Genomic DNA, 18,026 nt, shown 5'->3' with positions numbered 1-18,026 from the left:
CTATATTGTATTATACTATGTTATTATCATTATACTTTTTTAATTGAACATCTAAAAGATATTATTTTTAAGGAAAATATATAATATGTCTTATCTAAATGATATTTTTATGCAATAATTAAATTAAAAAATATTTAATTTAAAATCATAAAAATTATGAAATTTTCAATTTTTTTTATTATATCATGAATCACATTGGATTTTTGAAAAGTTAAAAAGTAAATTGTTGTGATTTGGAGTAAAATTTATTAATTCATAAAAATTTTATAATTATCATTTATAAAAATAATACTTCATTAAATATATTTCATGTTAAATAATTTATTAGATAAACTTTATGAAATAATTAAAATTAAATTATATTAATGATCATTATAATATATAATAAAATATAAATATGTGAAGATGAATAAAATTTTTATTAATATTTTATAAAAATGCTTAAAAGAAGATTTAAAGTGAAGATAATGAAAACATACCCATATTAAAAAAAAATTGATAAAAAAAATTACAAGTTTCCAGAATAAATAAGACGAAAAACGACTTCATATCATGAGAAAAAAAAAATAAAAATATTAAAATATCGAGTTATTAGGATAAATAAAATAGAATTAGAAACAAATTTATGTTATTAAACATATAGTTTATGCAGAATATAATAAAATTTAATATGTAAATGCACATATATAATTATATTCTTAATATTCACATCTAAATAAAAAAAATAGAGGTGACATTAATTCATTGGATAATATAATTTTACCAAAACAACTTTTTAACGTGCAACGCACATTTTTTTCCCTAGTACATAAAAAAATATAAATAGAGAATAATGTTTTCCCATAATAAATTAACAAAACCAGCCTTTCATCCACACTTTTATGTGGAAAAAGCATAAAGACATGATATTGATATTTTGGTAATTTTGTTTATGTGTTAGGGCATCCGCATTGGTGGGTGTTATAACATCCACCACCTCATCAAAAATCGTGGGGTCCACATGCTACATACACATTACATTAACACATCTATTCTCCCTCATTCATTTTAACATTCACATTCATTATTTGTAGGTGCCGCTGTCCACTCATTCATCTCACTCTTATTTTACATTAAATAAATTCAATTTCAAATTTTTTAAGAAATTAAAATTATTATTATTTTATATTAATAATAAGTTGTTTTTATATATGTAACAACGTTTAGCGACGGTTATTTAAAATCCGTCGCAAAAAGCGACGATTTAGCGACGATTTAAAAAAACCCGTCGCTAAATGTCCATTTTTTTTTAGATAATTCAAAACACGTGGGGCCCGCGTGTCAGTAGATCGACGACGGTTTCTATAAATCCGTCGTAGCGACGGATTTTATAAAACCGTCGCTAAGTGTGGAATTTTTTTAAAAAAATAAACTGCCACATGGGGCGTTCATCGGCGTTCATACAGATGAACGCCCCATGCCTTCTCTCCTGTGAGTGGGCGTTATAACGCCCACTCACATTAGAGAGGGGTGTTAAATGAGTGTTATAACACCCATTTAACGCCCCATTGTGGGTGCTCTTATGCACATATTTGGAAGAACAATTTTGTACTTGAAAATATATATCTATTGCGGATATTGTTTTTTATTCACACTTTTATTTATAAAAATATATGGATATTTTGGTTAGTTTGTTTATATGTTAGGTACATATTTAGAAAATTCAGCCCTTAATTTGCATAAAAATTCTCATAGCCATTAATTTTTTTTTCCAAAAAATCGTCCTCTAATTATTATCTTCTCGAAAGACTCGCTTTCCCTTTTTATATCTTCTAATAATAATCATTACTTTAATTCTATCTTTTTAACTACTCCACGAATAATCTATCATTTTGTTTTACTTTTTGTTTCTATAAAAAATCTCTTAAAAATGCCCCACAGTTCATTCGCAAATAATGATGCACACACACACACACACACATATATATATATATATAATAATAATAAACTACCACAAAAAAAAAATTCAGGACTTTCTCAGCTCCTCAAATTCATCACAAAATAAACATAAACATATAATTTTATATTCATCCACATAAAAAAAGAAATGAATATGAAACATTTTCCAAAGACTAAGCTCAAATCAGCATCAAAACTTGACGTTTCTGAAGTTCAAATGGATGATCGACTAGTTATTAGCTTGGCGGGAAGCCTTGCGCCTCTTCCGAAGGACGCAGTATCCAAGTCCTCCCAATACAACAAAAAGAATGAATCCATCAACCACTACTATCAATATTACCATCCATTTCTTCAATCTAGAATTCTTGCCATGCCCATCTCTTGTTCCTGCACCCACCTTCACCATATAGATGACTCTCCTTCTGTTCTCGATTTTCTTGATCCCCCTAGCCATTCTATATAAGGAGCATTGTCCCCTACGCGAATCGTCATCGGCTATTGCATATTGTGTTGCAGAACAAGTACAATCGTCCAAGCACAAATTTGAACATTCTTCTTTAGTCACATTAGCTTGGTAAACACCACCATTCAGTACACTTGCCACACCTTGTAACTCCATCATCTCCGTTCCCCTCCTGCCACACAAATCATCCAAACTTTCTTGAATGTTGATGCGCGAGCACGAACCAGATGAAGTGCAAATACTGTAAGGTTTGCATGCCAAAGGAAGATCACAAGTTGAGTTAATTGCTTGAAATGAAGCCTCGAACTTCCCCTTTTCACTTGAGTAATAGTATATTCCTAGATTACCAGTGCTGCCTCCCAATGCTAAAAATCTTGGAGGCTCGGGACTTGTAGATGCAATGCGTCCTATTTTTTGTCTCCCACCGAATATCACCAGCCCATTTGATGTCAGCTGCAAATGAGTGATGTTTTGCTCACCGGGAGGCCTGAGTTCCCAGTAAGAATACTTCCACTTATCAAAATTTATGTACAATGCAATCTTGTTGTATTGAATTTCAAATGAATAAAACTGAGTTGAGTTTCTGGGAAATGAAGTCAATCGAGTCTCCGAACTTAGTCTCTGCCCCCACAACATAATATCAGTAGGAAAATTGAAAGTCTGCCATTTTATGAAGTTTCCAGCATCCACCAGAACAAGATTTCCAGTTCTTAGCAAGTATAGTCTCTGAAATAGCATAAAATTCAGAATCAGATACTTGGAGAAATCAAGGTAGAATACCAAGTAAAACTTCTTCAAGTTACCTCGACTCCTTGTCCCGAAGTTCCACTCCTCCATCCAACTCTTTCCTTCTGACCCTTCAATCTCAAGTCTCCATCTTTCGTGAGCTCAAGCACGCATTTTTCCGTGGTATAGAATCTCGATAAATGGCCTGAGCTCCAAACTCTGACATCCGCAAGAAAGACGTCGAGCGAACATGAGTACTTTTCATCGACAGCTTCCACATTGATGGCTGCTCGGAACTTGGGTGGCATTTGCTCTGTTTCAATTAGAAAAGCTCTTCCTGTGAATCCCTTTGTGTATTCAGTGGGAATGGCCAGTGTCACCTGGTTCCCAATTTGAATTTCTGAATCAGAAATAGTCCGTGCTAGAAATTGTAGTTGGAGTACAAAAAGAAAATAAAATTTCATTGCAAGTTCAATACTTTTATCTCCTCTGGCACTCAATCAGTGGTTAGGCAATGAGATATGGTTTATTCTGGGATTCTATTCCATGGAATAAGTTGTACAATATGTTCCTAAAGACATCGGAACTTTCATTAATGGTTCTTTTTTAAAGTTTTGAGCAACAAAGGTTCATCAATACTCATCATGCTTGTTCTGGCCTGGCTTATATGATATTAACCCATTTATGCTCCATCAGAAACGTATGGAACTCAAAGTTTGAATTTTTACGAGATATTCAAATTATTGTTCGAATATATAGTTATTATGTTAATAGAAGATTCAAGCTCCCGACCATAAACACAAAATAATTTAGGCTCGAAGCATAGCTCTAAAAAAGGTTCAAATATGTTTGAATTCGATAATTTCAAATTCAAATCGAATATTTGAGAACGAGCTTATTTCGTTTACACGTTGTATACCCATCCCATCAGTTTGAATGCATAGGAGAGTGACTTGTTGTGACTGTATTAGTGGAAAATGTTTACCCACCCTAGAGGCCAGATCGGCATTATGGGAGGCGGCCGGCGTGAAAGGGGGGGGCTCTAAATGGGATGCCACTTGAAAATGAGTGGGTTTCCTAAAAGTTGAAAAAGCAGCAAATGTCGTTAAATCGTAATGGAAACCATATGGTCCCAAATATATAATATATATATATATATATATAAACAAAAACTTTTGTGAGAAAGTCTCACATTTATAAACACAACTATCATACACATTTATATAAAACAAAAACTTGTGTGAGAAATCTCACGGGTCATATTTGTGAGACAAGTTTTTATTTGGGTCATCAATTAAAAAATATTACTTTTTATGCTAAAAGTATTACTTTTTATTGTGATAACGGTAGGATTGACACGTCTCACATATATATATATATATATATATATATATATATATAGTTTTGATATCCTGCACACCTACCGTGCACATCTTTATGAGTACCTATGAGGTGTCACTCATCTATTGGATATATATATATATATATATATATATATATATATATATATATATATATATATATATATATATATATATATATATATATATATATATATATATATATATATATATATATATATATATATATATATATATATATTCTTTGTGGAGGTCATGAAATCAGATGGCCACGTGGACCGCAATCATGCTTGTCTCACGTACTCGTTGTGTGTGAAATGAGGTCATGTAATAAGTGGACCAAACAATTGGTTTGTTTATTATGGAATAACTTGGTAGGTTTCAATTAGTTTGATTTTCAGAAAAAATTAAAATCATCATAATTTTATTTATAATTCTAGTGAAAATGGGTATAAAATTATTTAAATTAGAAAGCCCGTTTATTCGATTTGACCGATATTTTATAAAAGTAGCTAAAAAGACTATAGTTTGAAGATTTCTTTAAGAAAGAAAATTAGATATTTAATTTAACTAGATCGAAATTTTCGAATTAAATCGGCTCTATTTTCCATTTCGGCTTGACCAAAATTTTGTTAGTTTTGGTAATTTTATTATAAATTGTTATTGTTGTTAATTTCGTCTTAAATTATTATTTTTTTCATTCCTAGCATTAAATTATATTCAACTGGAGATTATCAACTTGATGTGCATATAGCATATTTGTTGAGTTATGTCATTGATCATCTTATTCCTTCCCTGTAAATTCAATGGGCTAGCCCAACCAGCTAGTATTTTTATCGACTCGGGCTTACATATCTAAGATCTTGTTGTCCATTTTAAATAAGTCAACTTATTGGACTAAGACCAGATTCATACTAAGTCTTCGACATTACAACACTTATAAACACCCACTAATTCAAATATAGAATAAAATATCACGTACAATCGTTTCACCGTCGTCACTAAGTCTAGTTTAGTACTCAAGATAATGTATTATAGAGTCTTGTGGTTAGGTGGACAGCAGTTCAATCTAATCAGATTGGATTTCCACTTTGCTAATATTCAATCTGCCTCTCTTTGTTTGGCTACTTAATCCAACATCAGAGAGACCACTTTTTTTTAATTATTATTATTATTATTATTATTATTTGATTGGTTGGATTGATTCCATCCCACTAGGTGGCATCATTTTACCTCCATATATAATTATTCCGACTTTGGCTCTTCTAAATGTACCCAAATATTTTTTTTTAAAAAGGGATGGAAGCAGGCATTTTCATGTATGATTTGGGAGTAGATCTCTTGTGAGACAATCTCACGAATCTTTATGTGTGAGACGGGTCAACTCTACCAATATACACTATAAAAAGTAATACTCTTAGCATAAAAAATAATATCTTTATATTTTCCATTTAAATATCAAGATTTTTTTATTCATATAGTGTATTAAACGACATAAACAAGCTAGGTTCACTTGCTTTGGGGAGATCACGCCCGATGCAAATGGTTAATAAATCAGGCCATATTCATTGAAAAAGACTAGTAATTATTAACCTTTTGGCTTTAACTATGATTTGATTAATTGGTTTATTAATCACAATCAATCAAAACTTTAATCTCGAATTTAAGGTTTCTTTGGTAATATCAACTACGTTCTGTTATTATTAGTTTATAAAGTTTGCATAAACAAATGGAATTACGTACGTATGTTCCAAGGGAAAATGTAAGAATCGTGCATATCTCCTAGCCAAAGAGCGTGACTCAACCAAATTGAATTCACCTAGTTTTAAATGTTATCTTAATTTTAAAAAAAATTATTTTAATCAAAACAATTATTTTTAAATAATTAGAAATATATAGTTAAATTGTAAATTAAATTAATTAAATATATGACAATAATATAAACGTTTTCTTGTAAAAAAAAAAAAACAATCGTTATTACGTTAATATATACTTAATGAAATCTATATTACAAACAATGAAACCATTTAATTTATTGGTATTTTTTTATATGGTAAAATTTATTTGATTAATACTAATTCATGAACATTTTTTCCAATAATTTTTTTTTTACAGAATTCAGATTATATTATGTATATTGTTAATCTGGAACAATTAATTAATATCTATCTGTGCGTAAACATATGATTAAAATTGATATTACTAAATAATAATTTAAAGGAAAAATTATTTAAATATTTAATTTACTAAAAAGTTGGAATAAATTAATATGTCAAAGTGAAAAATATAAATTTATATTGAAATTGTAAAATAATTTCATTTATTGACCACATCTCGTCGCAGTTAAAAATAATGATAATGAAAGGAAAAAAAATCTTTGTCCATATAAAAAGTATGTATAAGATATTGTAACTTAGTAATTATTTAAAGAAACAAAATATAATATATTTAGCAAAAAGGAAATACTCACAATATTTAATCATTATATTTATGCCTAACATATCAAAGAACAATATAATATTTACGCTGCTTTTCCATACAAAATTGCAATTCCAAAGCATTTGTCTTCGAATATTTATAAGATTTCGAAGGAATTATGATTAATTTCATGACTAGAGTCACCTCAGCACTATTAATTTGCTCTACAAAAATAACTATTTTAATCTAGACATTCGAAATTATCAAAATAAGTAGAATGTAGAAGCGAAGATGTAAACGATAACCATCTATGTTTACTATATATTAAGCTACGAGTCTACTAGTTTTTATTAGCACGTAATTTTATTATTATATACATCATTGATTAATGATTTTTCAAATCAAAAATATATATTTAAAATCATATAATTTCAAATGGTCTATAACAACGATAAGATTTAAATCCTAAATCAAGCAATATTAGGATGAGTGACTTTCTGAGAAGTTCTCATACATCAAGTTACTGATGTTGTGCTGCTTGATCTGGTTGGTTAAGTGAGTTGTAAAGAGTAAGATTAGACTTTAACAAGTAATGTTGTCTCTGCTAGGGACAAGACCGACGATTGAGAAAGGATAAGACTGATCTTTAAGGGATATGAGACAGCACCAACAGATAGATATGCACCTCCTCGGACTCGTGGGTCTAACAGCCCGGCCCATTAACATCCAAGTAGGTGCACTCTGCGCTGCAACAATTATAAGGAAATAAGTTGCGTCTTGGCTAATACCTATAACTTTTGGCCTAGTGGTAAACGTTTGATCCTAGCAAAATCATAAATCTAGATACATGTTCTAAAAAACGATAGGGATAGAAGATTATCCACCGCCTAGTTTATAGGTGCCTAAACGGCTGCGTAGACGGTCCCTAGTTGGTTTTTTTTTAATATATTAATTAATAATGAAAATATTATAAAATATTTTATAATATAAAAATTAGTAATAGATGTTTCAACTTTTCATTATTATTTTTCAACCATGTATAAAATATTTATGTTCGTATATTTCAACAAAATATCCATAAATTTGTTTGACTAATTTTTTTTAAAAAAAAATTATTAATATTTTTTAAAAAAAAATCGAACAACTAGACTGTTTGTCATATGTCGATTTTTCCAATATAGCTCAGTCGTCGATTTTTTAAAAATCGAGGTGACGAGCGACCATCTACAAAAGAAACCATAACTTATTTTTCTCTCGCATCTCTTTCTTCATCTCTTCATGTCGATTTTCCATACATCTATTTAATCACTAAAAAATTATTCGCATACTAATATTCAGAATAAAAAATATATTGCCGCATCCGAAGACCAAAGGGTAGGAAATATGAAAATGTAATTATTTATTGTTACTAATTTCACCATAAAAAAAAAAAAAATTATACGAGAGCCGAAATTGTAGTATTTACCTATATATATATACCCCATGTATAAAGTTAAAGCTGTGTTCCAGTTTCTCTTTGCTGATGCGTTCTTCCATCTTCGCCGATCTTTAAACAATTTTATTACACACACACACACACACGAGGTACTGCGTATAAGGAATATGAGGAGTCTTGCGATGAGGAGGACATTATGGGAACCGAGAAAGTTCAAAACCTGCCGACGTTGGCTGACTCAAGCTGCTGATGCATGTGTTGTGGCGAACGACGCGGACATAACTCCTAAGATGCCACCCTACGAATACACTCCGCCAAGTTACACCGGCCCCGCCGCCGACGAGATTTTGAAGAAGCGGAGAGAATTTCTTAGCCCTTCGATGTTTCACTTGTACAAAAAACCCGTGAGTTGTTTTACATGTTTAAAATCGTAAAAAGAAAAAAAAAAAAAAAGATCATTGCTGGATAAAATCATCCAGGCATTTTATTGGAAGACCGTGCCATTTTTGAAAATTGTTAAGAAATGTTTTTTTTTTCGGTTTCATTTGTGATCTAGATTTAACCTCTCCTATAATCATCAAAGTCGAGTGCCGGTTGACGTTAACTCTTAACAAGATAAAATTTTACTTGTACTCAATTATTTTATTGAAAATTAATCCAGCCTAATATTTATTTGGCCCATAATTGTTTTAAATCTTTGTGCATTCTAGGCATGTTTATATGATATTCATGACTTTGTGAAAGCAACATGCAATTTTTCCTTGAAGTTTATGGAGTTTGATAAAATAAAGTAACAAAAGACTAATATTCTTGGTTAAGTTAGTATATAAAAAGATTGTAAGCTCTAGCTACCAGCTATATATAGGTGCACAAGATAAACTGTATACAAAATTGCAAATTTTTCTAGTTTGAAAGAGGGAAGATTGCTCACAGGAGACCACTTGGATAAGATCTTAGCCACATATATGGATTTCTTCTTTTGCTTTTGATGTTAGTAGAAGTGATAAGGATGATTAAGTACTTAGTTTTACAGAATGACATACCAATATATATCTGTTATTATGAGGTGTTGTTGCTTAGTATATAGATATAGATAGTGTTTGAATGAGATTTACAAGGTGTGTTTGATAATTACATGAATGGGATCATGGCTGATAATGATTGAATTGATAAGTCACTGTTGAGACGAGCGCCAAAGTGTTGAGGGGTGAATTGCTTTACACAGGTCAACATAGTGCACGGCAAGATGCAATACTTATTTGATGAGAATGGCCGTAGATATGTCGACGCTTTCGGTGGTATTGCGACAGTGTGTTGTGGCCATTGTCACCCTGATGTGGTTAAAGCTGTTATCGATCAAACCAAAAGTTTGCAACACTCAACTATTCTGTATCTAAATCATGCAATTGCCGATTTTGCCGAAGCACTGGCTTCCAAGCTCCCTGGAGATCTCAAGGTATATATCATACTTTGTCTTTTGCTAGAGCAGCCGATGCATCTGGTGGCTTGTGTTTCATTAGCCACCTCTATCTTCTGTCACGGCTTAAGACCAAAAAATCATAATCAGAAAACTGTGATATGTGAAGAAGGGATGTTCTTAATGTACTGGGATTGATGGTGTAGGTTGTTTTCTTTACTAACTCTGGGACGGAGGCGAATGAACTAGCGATGATGATGGCTCGATTATACGCTGGTTGCCATGATATCATATCCCTCAGAAACGCGTACCATGGAAACGCGGCGGGGACCATGGGAGCCACTGCACAATGTAATTGGAAATTCAATGTTGTCCAGGTACAAGCTAGTTGTATCATATTGATTATTGGAACTTGTTTTGGAATAATTCAGACGAAGCATGTAAAATTTTAACTGTATTTCAAAAAGATTTATTGATAGTATGTTTCAATCAACAGAGTGGAGTTCACCATGCTGTGAATCCAGACCCCTACAGAGGTTTATTGGGTGCGGACGGTGAAAAATACGCAAAAGATGTTCAAGATTTAATCCAGTTTGGAACTTCTGGTCATGTAGCTGGTTTTATATCTGAAGCAATACAGGTGGCTACTCTCCTAAACATTCTTAATAGGGAAAATATATCGTTCTTTTACTTTATTTTTTCCCGTACAACAGGGTGTTGGTGGGATTGTTGAATTAGCTCCAGGTTATTTGCCTGCTGTATACCACAGCATAAGAAAGGCAGGGGGAATTTGTATTGCAGACGAGGTTCAGTCAGGATTTGCTCGCACTGGAAGCCATTTCTGGGGATTTGAGTCCCATGATGTTGTGCCTGATATAGTTACAATGGCTAAGGTTGATTTGAATGTCTTCAATTCTGTCAAGTGAACATCCCTTAAGCCGCATCTAAAGAATATGTATATTGCTTGCTTATTGGATTATAGGGGATAGGCAACGGAGTTCCCCTCGGAGCTGTAGTGACTACTCCTAAGGTTGCTGAAGTTTTGACCCGAAGAAGTTACTTCAACACTTTCGGAGGAAACCCCGTCTGTACAGCAGCTGGACTCGCTGTTCTTAGAGTCATAGACAGAGAAAACCTTCAAGAAAACGCCCATGTTGTTGGTTCTTACCTAAAAGATCGCCTCAATTCTCTCAAAGCCAAACATGAAAGTAAAGTTGCCTCCTTTTTCTCGTACAGATTCAAATTTTCACAACTCCTAATATATTCCCTTTTTACATTTTATACCTGGTTGCATAGTTATTGGTGATGTCAGAGGAAGAGGATTAATGCTTGGGGTTGAACTGGTCACGGATCGCCAACTGAAAACCCCTGCGAACATCGAAATTCTTCAAGTGATGGACCAAATGAAAGGTACCTTGTTTTTTGTCCCTTTCTAAGACAATGAAACATCAACAAATGCCAACCGTAATAACATAAAATTTGAGTGTCAAGATATGGGAGTACTTATCGGCAAAGGAGGCTTCCATGGAAATGTTTTCAGAATTACACCTCCACTCTGCTTCAGTAGGGATGATGCTGGTAAATGGCAATAATTCTATCTAATACTTGCACGCTGTTTCTTTTTACTTTACTAATTTAGTTGTTGTTTGTTCATGATACAGACTTTGTTGTGGATGTAATGGACCTTGCAATGACCAAATTGTGAGAACATGCCATCAAGTTCATCTGGATCCTTTGCTTTTTCAATGGTGACTTTGTCATCAATTGTTCACATATGACTATTGATCAAATATCCATTGTACTTTAGTCCCTAATGAATGACTTTTAATCTCTTCCTTTATTTTCACTTTTCACGTTTATACGTTCTTATAATTACGGTCTGCATTTTACAACACAAAAACGGGTTCACAGACACCAATAATTTTTTAGTAAGTAATACGTGTGATGCATGTGGATCACGTATTCTTTTGAAATCATAGAATGACAAATACGTTAATTGAATTGTGATAGCAAAAGTTACACAACATACAACTAATTATTTCTCCCCCCCTAAATAACTCCTTGTTTGTTATATACATGTCCGAGCCATAAACAATAAAAACGATAAATACATGTATTTATTCAAAAACTTCTAATTCAAACCAATATATCCACTTGTCTTTTCTTTTCTTTTTTTTTTGTCTATTTATACCCAAAAAAAAAAGACCCACTAAATAGACATAAACCACTTTATTTAATCTAACCTCTTAATTCTATTTCCGATAATATGTCGGAACTATATTATTTCCACAACATCTTTTCAGTGATGGTGCGTTAAATATAATTCTTCTAATGATATCATTAAAATTAATTATAATATATAGTTACTTACATGCAAAAGATATGTTATATATTGTTGATCGTCAATCTTATTCACAATATTGGCAATATAAAAACTGTTACTTGAATACAAGCAGCATAATCTCGGTTTCAAAGGGAACGATCATCTAGCATGTCATTGGTTTTATTATCAGTTGTTTTGAACATTAATGGCTACCACTTAGAGGTAGGTTTTAATAAAGAATTATTTCATGACAAAATACAAAAACCGTCGACGAGAGATAACAAATGATATTATTTGTCCAAAGTATAGTTTCCAACACATAAAAAGAAATGAAAAAACCTATCCTTAAAATTTCAAGAAATGAAACCAGAAACTACCAAATCATAGCACCTACCAACCATCCTAAGTGCTAATCTATTTCATCAAGTAGCTCCTGTCTTTCCCTGCTGGCTCCAACTATAGTGCAATGACTCTAGATCAGATCAAATAAAATCAAATCAAATCAAATATCTACACCACTCATACTCCACACTAAAAACCATTTACACCAAAATGACATGATGCAACTAGGATCCCCAAATCACTTCCTTCCATTAACCATGCTATGGTTGTTTGATCCTGATAAGCTTGGTGATGAATGACTTGTTCCTTTAAATCCTCCATCCGTACAGCCAAATACATTAAGATCTTCAAACAACCTGTATGATGGAATAAATGGTTTTTGTCCTGCATTGGGAGCCACAGACCTCGGACTGGAGTTGCCAATCGTATTTCCATTACCTGACTCTTGTCGCAAAGGCCTAGGCATGGCTGATGACGTGGGTCTTGGAGTTTCATATGTGTTAGGCAGTCTAGGCCCAGGATTTGGATTGCTGAAGTAGCCAGGAGTAGAGGCCCATGGTGGAGGAGGATACACAGTCGGGGCATACTGGGTATATTGAGGTGTCGTAAGAGAAGATTGTGGTTGCTGAAGGGGCTGCTGCTCAGGATGAGGATGAGTGTCATGTTGGGCTCGGGGCTGAGCCCATGGGGCTACATAATTGTTGAAGGCCACACCAGGGTGACCGGGATAAGCCTCGGAAGAAAATGTAACACCTGGACTAACTGACGGAATATGCCCCTGAGGTGTGCCATGCACAGGAGAAGTCGGAGTCTGAGAAGGTTGCTCAGTTGATAACGTGATGCTCAGAAGGTCTATAATATCTTGATCTTTGGTTCGTACTGGAGCAGTTGTGGTGGTAGGAACTAGAGCATTACTTATGGAAGAGCTCAAAGGGGGTTCTGGAGATGCAGCATCTTGCATCGTCTTTACAAGAGTCAAATCTTCAACTTTCACCTCAGACGTGCTATTTGAAGCAGTAACGGGAGTTTTTGAATGTCTGCATGCATGCCAAACATACTTCACTACCAATTAATGAATGAAGATAAATCATAATTACAGATTAATTTTCATGAGCGCATATTTGAATGCAACGAAACTTGTAAAAATAAACCAAGAGTTGGAAACTGCGACAGCATCCACCAAACTTTCATCTACATGATAGTTTCGTGTTGATTTAGCACTTTGAGGTGGATGGTTCATGGTTGCTAAATCAATACTAAACTATCATGTAGATGATAAGTTTGGTGGATGGTTTTAACAACAACCTTAGGTCTCTTTTATAAACTAGCGGAGTAAATAGTTTTCTTTGAGTGAAAGTCAACTGCGGTCGCTTTTATTATTAAAATACAAAAAAATATTCAATGATTAATTAAAAAGTCGTGCAAGCTCATGAAAAGATAAAGTTAAGCTAGGAAAAATTTGAGCCTGCGAGTTAAAAAGAAAAGATAAAAAAGAACTAGTTTCAATTGAGCTCAACTCGCCTAATACACCGAGTATCTACCGGTCAATTCAAAATTACCCAAAAAATGGTTGTACATTTATATTACAGTTTCAAAATGATGGTGATATACAGGTGAGCTGCTAGATTTTTCCACTTGATAGAATGTGTGGGGAATTACGAATAAAGTTATACCTTCGAGCTAGCAAAGCAAACTCGTCTTCCTCTTCCTCCTCTTCCTCAGTCTCTTTATGAACAGGAACAACTGGTACAGAAGGGGCAGTATTTGCTGTATCCTTGACTACCTCAACTTCAGCAGGTTGGAGACTGGAGTAACGTTTTTCTGCTGCCCCGGGCTGCACATTTGTCACTTGAACACGTAGTGGGGAACCGGAAGCTATTGCATCATGCTTTGTGAGTGAACTCTGCAGACTATCGTTCAATTCAAGACCCTGACCAAGAAGTTCTTCATCCCTGTCATGGTGACAAATTCAGATTACAGGACAGAAAAAATTATAGTGCGTAAAATTAGAGGGGAAAAACTCAAAGATGACAACAGAAAACAAGAAAGACGAATAAAAACAAAATAAATATATGAATGACAGACCCTGTTGTTGATAACATCTGCATCAACTTCTTTTGATTGGCACGGCATTGCTCGACAAGGTCAACTATCACTTCATCTTTAACAGACTACAAGGAAAAATGAACATTATTTTTTAAGTTTGAGATAAGTTCTTATGACCGAGAGGTAAAATTGACATTTCTATATACCGTGCGATCACTTGGATCAATAGCTTGCAGCATGTCAATCAAGAGAGCCAAAACTTCTCGCATGGAATTTATGCTAGATGAGCTACAGAAATGAAAATTGGAGCGTGGATATATTAGAATTAAGCTGAAGATGTTGAGATAAGAGTCAGAATAATTGGGTAAAAAAAACCAAGTATATAACCATGCTACAAACAGTGTTGTGTCAAAACCTCAAATTTTCTTCAGCTGACATTGCTTCATCTAGTCGTGTTGAAGAACTACTTGGCATCCCATAACCTGGTTGAGGAAGTCTTGATGTTGGGTGTGTGGCTGGTGGAGTAAAAATTGGAGCTGCATCTGGTGGCCGACTAGGAAATTCTACACCAGCACGCTGCCACATCATAACATCCAGCAGTCACTTAAAAATCTATCCAACGAGCCCAGCAAAAGTTATTATTACGTCAAAAGGCAACTAATAGCGAAGAAGAAAAATACATCTAGTTTGATTCAGCAGAGTGATAAAATAAACTTAACGTGACAAATAAAACAGGGCCGCAAGCATATACATACAGGTGACATCAATACAGACAAGCACGAGGAAATCCAAAGAAGAAGATTTACCCTCAAGTCCTCGTAAGCTATGTAATATTGAGGATATCTTCCTCCAGATCCACCAAATGCTTCGTACCAAGAGCCTATTAAGGTTAAAATTTTATCCCTCACATGCATATCTGTCTGGAGAAATCATCCAAGAAACAACCTATTAGAGTAGGCTCTATTACGAAACCGAGCAGGTAATTTAATGTAGGGCCGTAAATTTGTGTAAAATAACTCAAGATGGAGGAAAACGAATAAACAGTTCTAAGCAAATGAAGATAAAAGATGAGTGATGAATTGGAAACTCACTAAAAATGGCAACCAAATATACAACGCAGATTGAAATTACTACACACAAACTCATCCAACAATCAACACAAACTGATTTTTTTGATGCGGTGCTGGGTCACAACCACCCGAGTTAAGACTCCAATTCATAAGTTTTAGAAACTAGTGATGACCGTCTCACCGGCAGCATATACTAGTTGGTAAGTAGCTTTTACATTTGTTAACTTTCTGTGTTCCAATTCAATAGAAGCTGAAACTAATTAAAATATAACAAAGAACGACCGGCATTAGAATCGGATAGGACATCATTCAATAGCAACATCACTGCAACATTCGCCGCTTAATCAGGTAAAAATTAATTATGAACTTAAGTTAGGAAAAAAGAAAGAAAGTGCTATAACCAATGTCAATATCCACAAACTTAAAGAAAAGAAAGCTTGCCTTTTTCTTAACAATCTTGACCATCCCCTGCAGTATATTTCTTTCTGCAATTTGCATATGAACGTAATCACCACAGTTCTTGACCATCGTCTCCAGAAGCTACAAAAAGATATAGTTATCAATTAAAATGGGAATTAAAAACATAGAGTTAGCTGGTGTTAATAGACAATTTTCTTGTGAATCAACTTTTTCTAAAAAAAATTTACTTCAGCTTATATCTTGCTCTAGTTACAAATTAAGTTTGGTGATCTACAAGATTCGTCGAACAAAATTACTTTAGCGAACAAAATTACTTTAGCTCATACGTACCGTTAAAGCAAGTAACTGAACTTTAGGATTCTTGTGCTGCAACCTTTTCTTCACAGATTTCACAACATCTTTTGCCAGCCTAACCAAGTGAAACACATCATCAGCCTTGAAAAATGTTACTACTCTGTTAATTTCAATCAAGAAAAAACAGAGACAAGGACAAACAGATAGAACTTCAATTAGATATTACAATCACCCAAACTAAAATAACCATCAACACCACACCCCTTTTCCTATTTCATTATGACAACATAGAAAAGTTTGAATTTTGATAATCTTACCCTTCAAACTATCAAGAAGCTTGATTGACATCCCCAATTTGAGATTCCAAAATCAACATTAAAAAGAAGGGCAAAAAAAGAGAGAAAAACACCAACCCTTATCCATTTATCGCTCGCATATAAGACAATAGAACCAAAAAATGAACAATCAAAAGAAGCAGCAAAAAACCAATCTACTTATTCACAAAATCCAAACGAAACCCGTAAAACTCCACCGATTTCAACAAAATCAGGAGGAAAAAATCCAACAAAAATTATACAAAAAGAAGTCAACTTTGCATGAAAACAAGCAAAGGTAAAAAATAACAAAATATACACACACATGCATATATATACACACACACACACATACATCTGATTCGAATTGATGGTATCACAAATATCAATATTCATAGTCCAATCAGGTCCGATCAAGAACTCGCTCGTCGCTTTCTCAACCCTAACGGTAGCTGAAGAAGATGACGCGATTGAAGCCATGGATGACATCATCTTTTCTCCTACACCCGAACGGCTCCTTTAATCCCGTGAAGAATAATCAGGAAACCCAAGAATTTTTGTGGGTTTGACCCTTGCGGTTCGTTACCTCTTGAAAGTTTATATTTTTTTAAACACTTGTTCCAAGAAAACACACGAAAGTTTCATTCTTTTTTCTTCTTTATGCTGTTCGTATTAAAAATTTTAAAAAGATTTTTGCTTTACTATATTTGTTATTTCTTTCGGGCAAGTTTTTTATACAGGACCACAAAATTAATGAGTTCTTTCTTGATTGATCATAACCAATATCAGTGGTCCATTTTTCTTTTTTTAACAATGTTACACATTTCATGTGAGATTTAAATTTCATTTTTCTGTCAATTGTAACAATACGACCCGTGAGACCGTCTCATAAAATTTTTTGTCATTGAGGTATGTGAATGAGTGTTTAAGCTTAAAATTCTTAAAAAAGATATAATTTGCGGGATGACTTCCAAGGACCACATAAAAATTTAATTAAAGAAAAATCTCATTGATGATCAATTTAATTGATGGGGATATTCGTGTTTTGGAATTATTTTATTTACACATAAAAATTAAATGAAAAGTTATTTTACATACTTATTGCATAATCTCTTATTTAATTAGACTCTGATTCCTCTCATCCTCATAGGTCCAACAAAGTAGGCAGTCTAACGTTGATGATTCAAATTTCACATGCTAAAATCTATGGTCAAAGAATGACATATACCATTAATGTGCCAAAATTAAGGTCTCAACAATCTCTTTGTTTCTCGGATTTTTCAACGTTATATTGGAATATATTTTCGTTATGACATGGTGAAAATTTAGTATTTTGATCATCAATGAAAATGTATTATTTTTTATGTTAAGATTATTACTTTTTATTATGAATATCGGTAGGGTTGACCCGTCTCACAGATGAAGATCCATGAGACGATCTCACATGTAACTCACTTAT

General features: G+C 33.3%; 3 protein-coding genes across 3 annotated transcripts; 1 reads left to right on the top strand and 2 right to left on the bottom strand.

Annotated features, from left to right (window-relative positions):
• Positions 1-2,010: 2,010 nt before the first annotated feature.
• Positions 2,011-3,795, bottom strand: LOC140838024 (putative receptor protein kinase ZmPK1). The gene is made up of 2 exons (XM_073204110.1): positions 3,205-3,795; positions 2,011-3,127 (listed from the first exon to the last, which is right to left on the bottom strand). Exons 1-2 carry the CDS (start codon positions 3,589-3,591, stop codon positions 2,168-2,170), a joined length of 1,347 nt encoding a protein of 448 aa, XP_073060211.1. The 5' UTR covers positions 3,592-3,795; the 3' UTR covers positions 2,011-2,167.
• Positions 3,796-8,396: 4,601 nt separating this feature from the next.
• Positions 8,397-11,598, top strand: LOC140839938 (alanine--glyoxylate aminotransferase 2 homolog 2, mitochondrial-like). The gene is made up of 9 exons (XM_073206946.1): positions 8,397-8,745; positions 9,567-9,797; positions 9,965-10,135; positions 10,255-10,398; positions 10,472-10,651; positions 10,741-10,966; positions 11,055-11,168; positions 11,250-11,336; positions 11,420-11,598. Exons 1-9 carry the CDS (start codon positions 8,509-8,511, stop codon positions 11,461-11,463), a joined length of 1,434 nt encoding a protein of 477 aa, XP_073063047.1. The 5' UTR covers positions 8,397-8,508; the 3' UTR covers positions 11,464-11,598.
• Positions 11,599-12,354: 756 nt separating this feature from the next.
• Positions 12,355-17,239, bottom strand: LOC140839937 (TOM1-like protein 6). The gene is made up of 9 exons (XM_073206944.1): positions 16,923-17,239; positions 16,290-16,368; positions 15,981-16,079; positions 15,276-15,389; positions 14,885-15,045; positions 14,676-14,757; positions 14,509-14,594; positions 14,097-14,375; positions 12,355-13,460 (listed from the first exon to the last, which is right to left on the bottom strand). Exons 1-9 carry the CDS (start codon positions 17,057-17,059, stop codon positions 12,662-12,664), a joined length of 1,836 nt encoding a protein of 611 aa, XP_073063045.1. The 5' UTR covers positions 17,060-17,239; the 3' UTR covers positions 12,355-12,661.
• Between the last annotated feature and the right edge of the window lie 787 nt (positions 17,240-18,026).

The sequence above is a fragment of the Primulina eburnea genome, chromosome 8 (genome assembly GCF_022965805.1).
Source record: "Primulina eburnea isolate SZY01 chromosome 8, ASM2296580v1, whole genome shotgun sequence".
NCBI classification, from domain to species: Eukaryota; Viridiplantae; Streptophyta; class Magnoliopsida; order Lamiales; family Gesneriaceae; genus Primulina; species Primulina eburnea.
The sequence above is the reverse complement of the archived record's forward strand: the minus strand, read 5'-3'. Positions and strand labels throughout refer to the sequence as shown.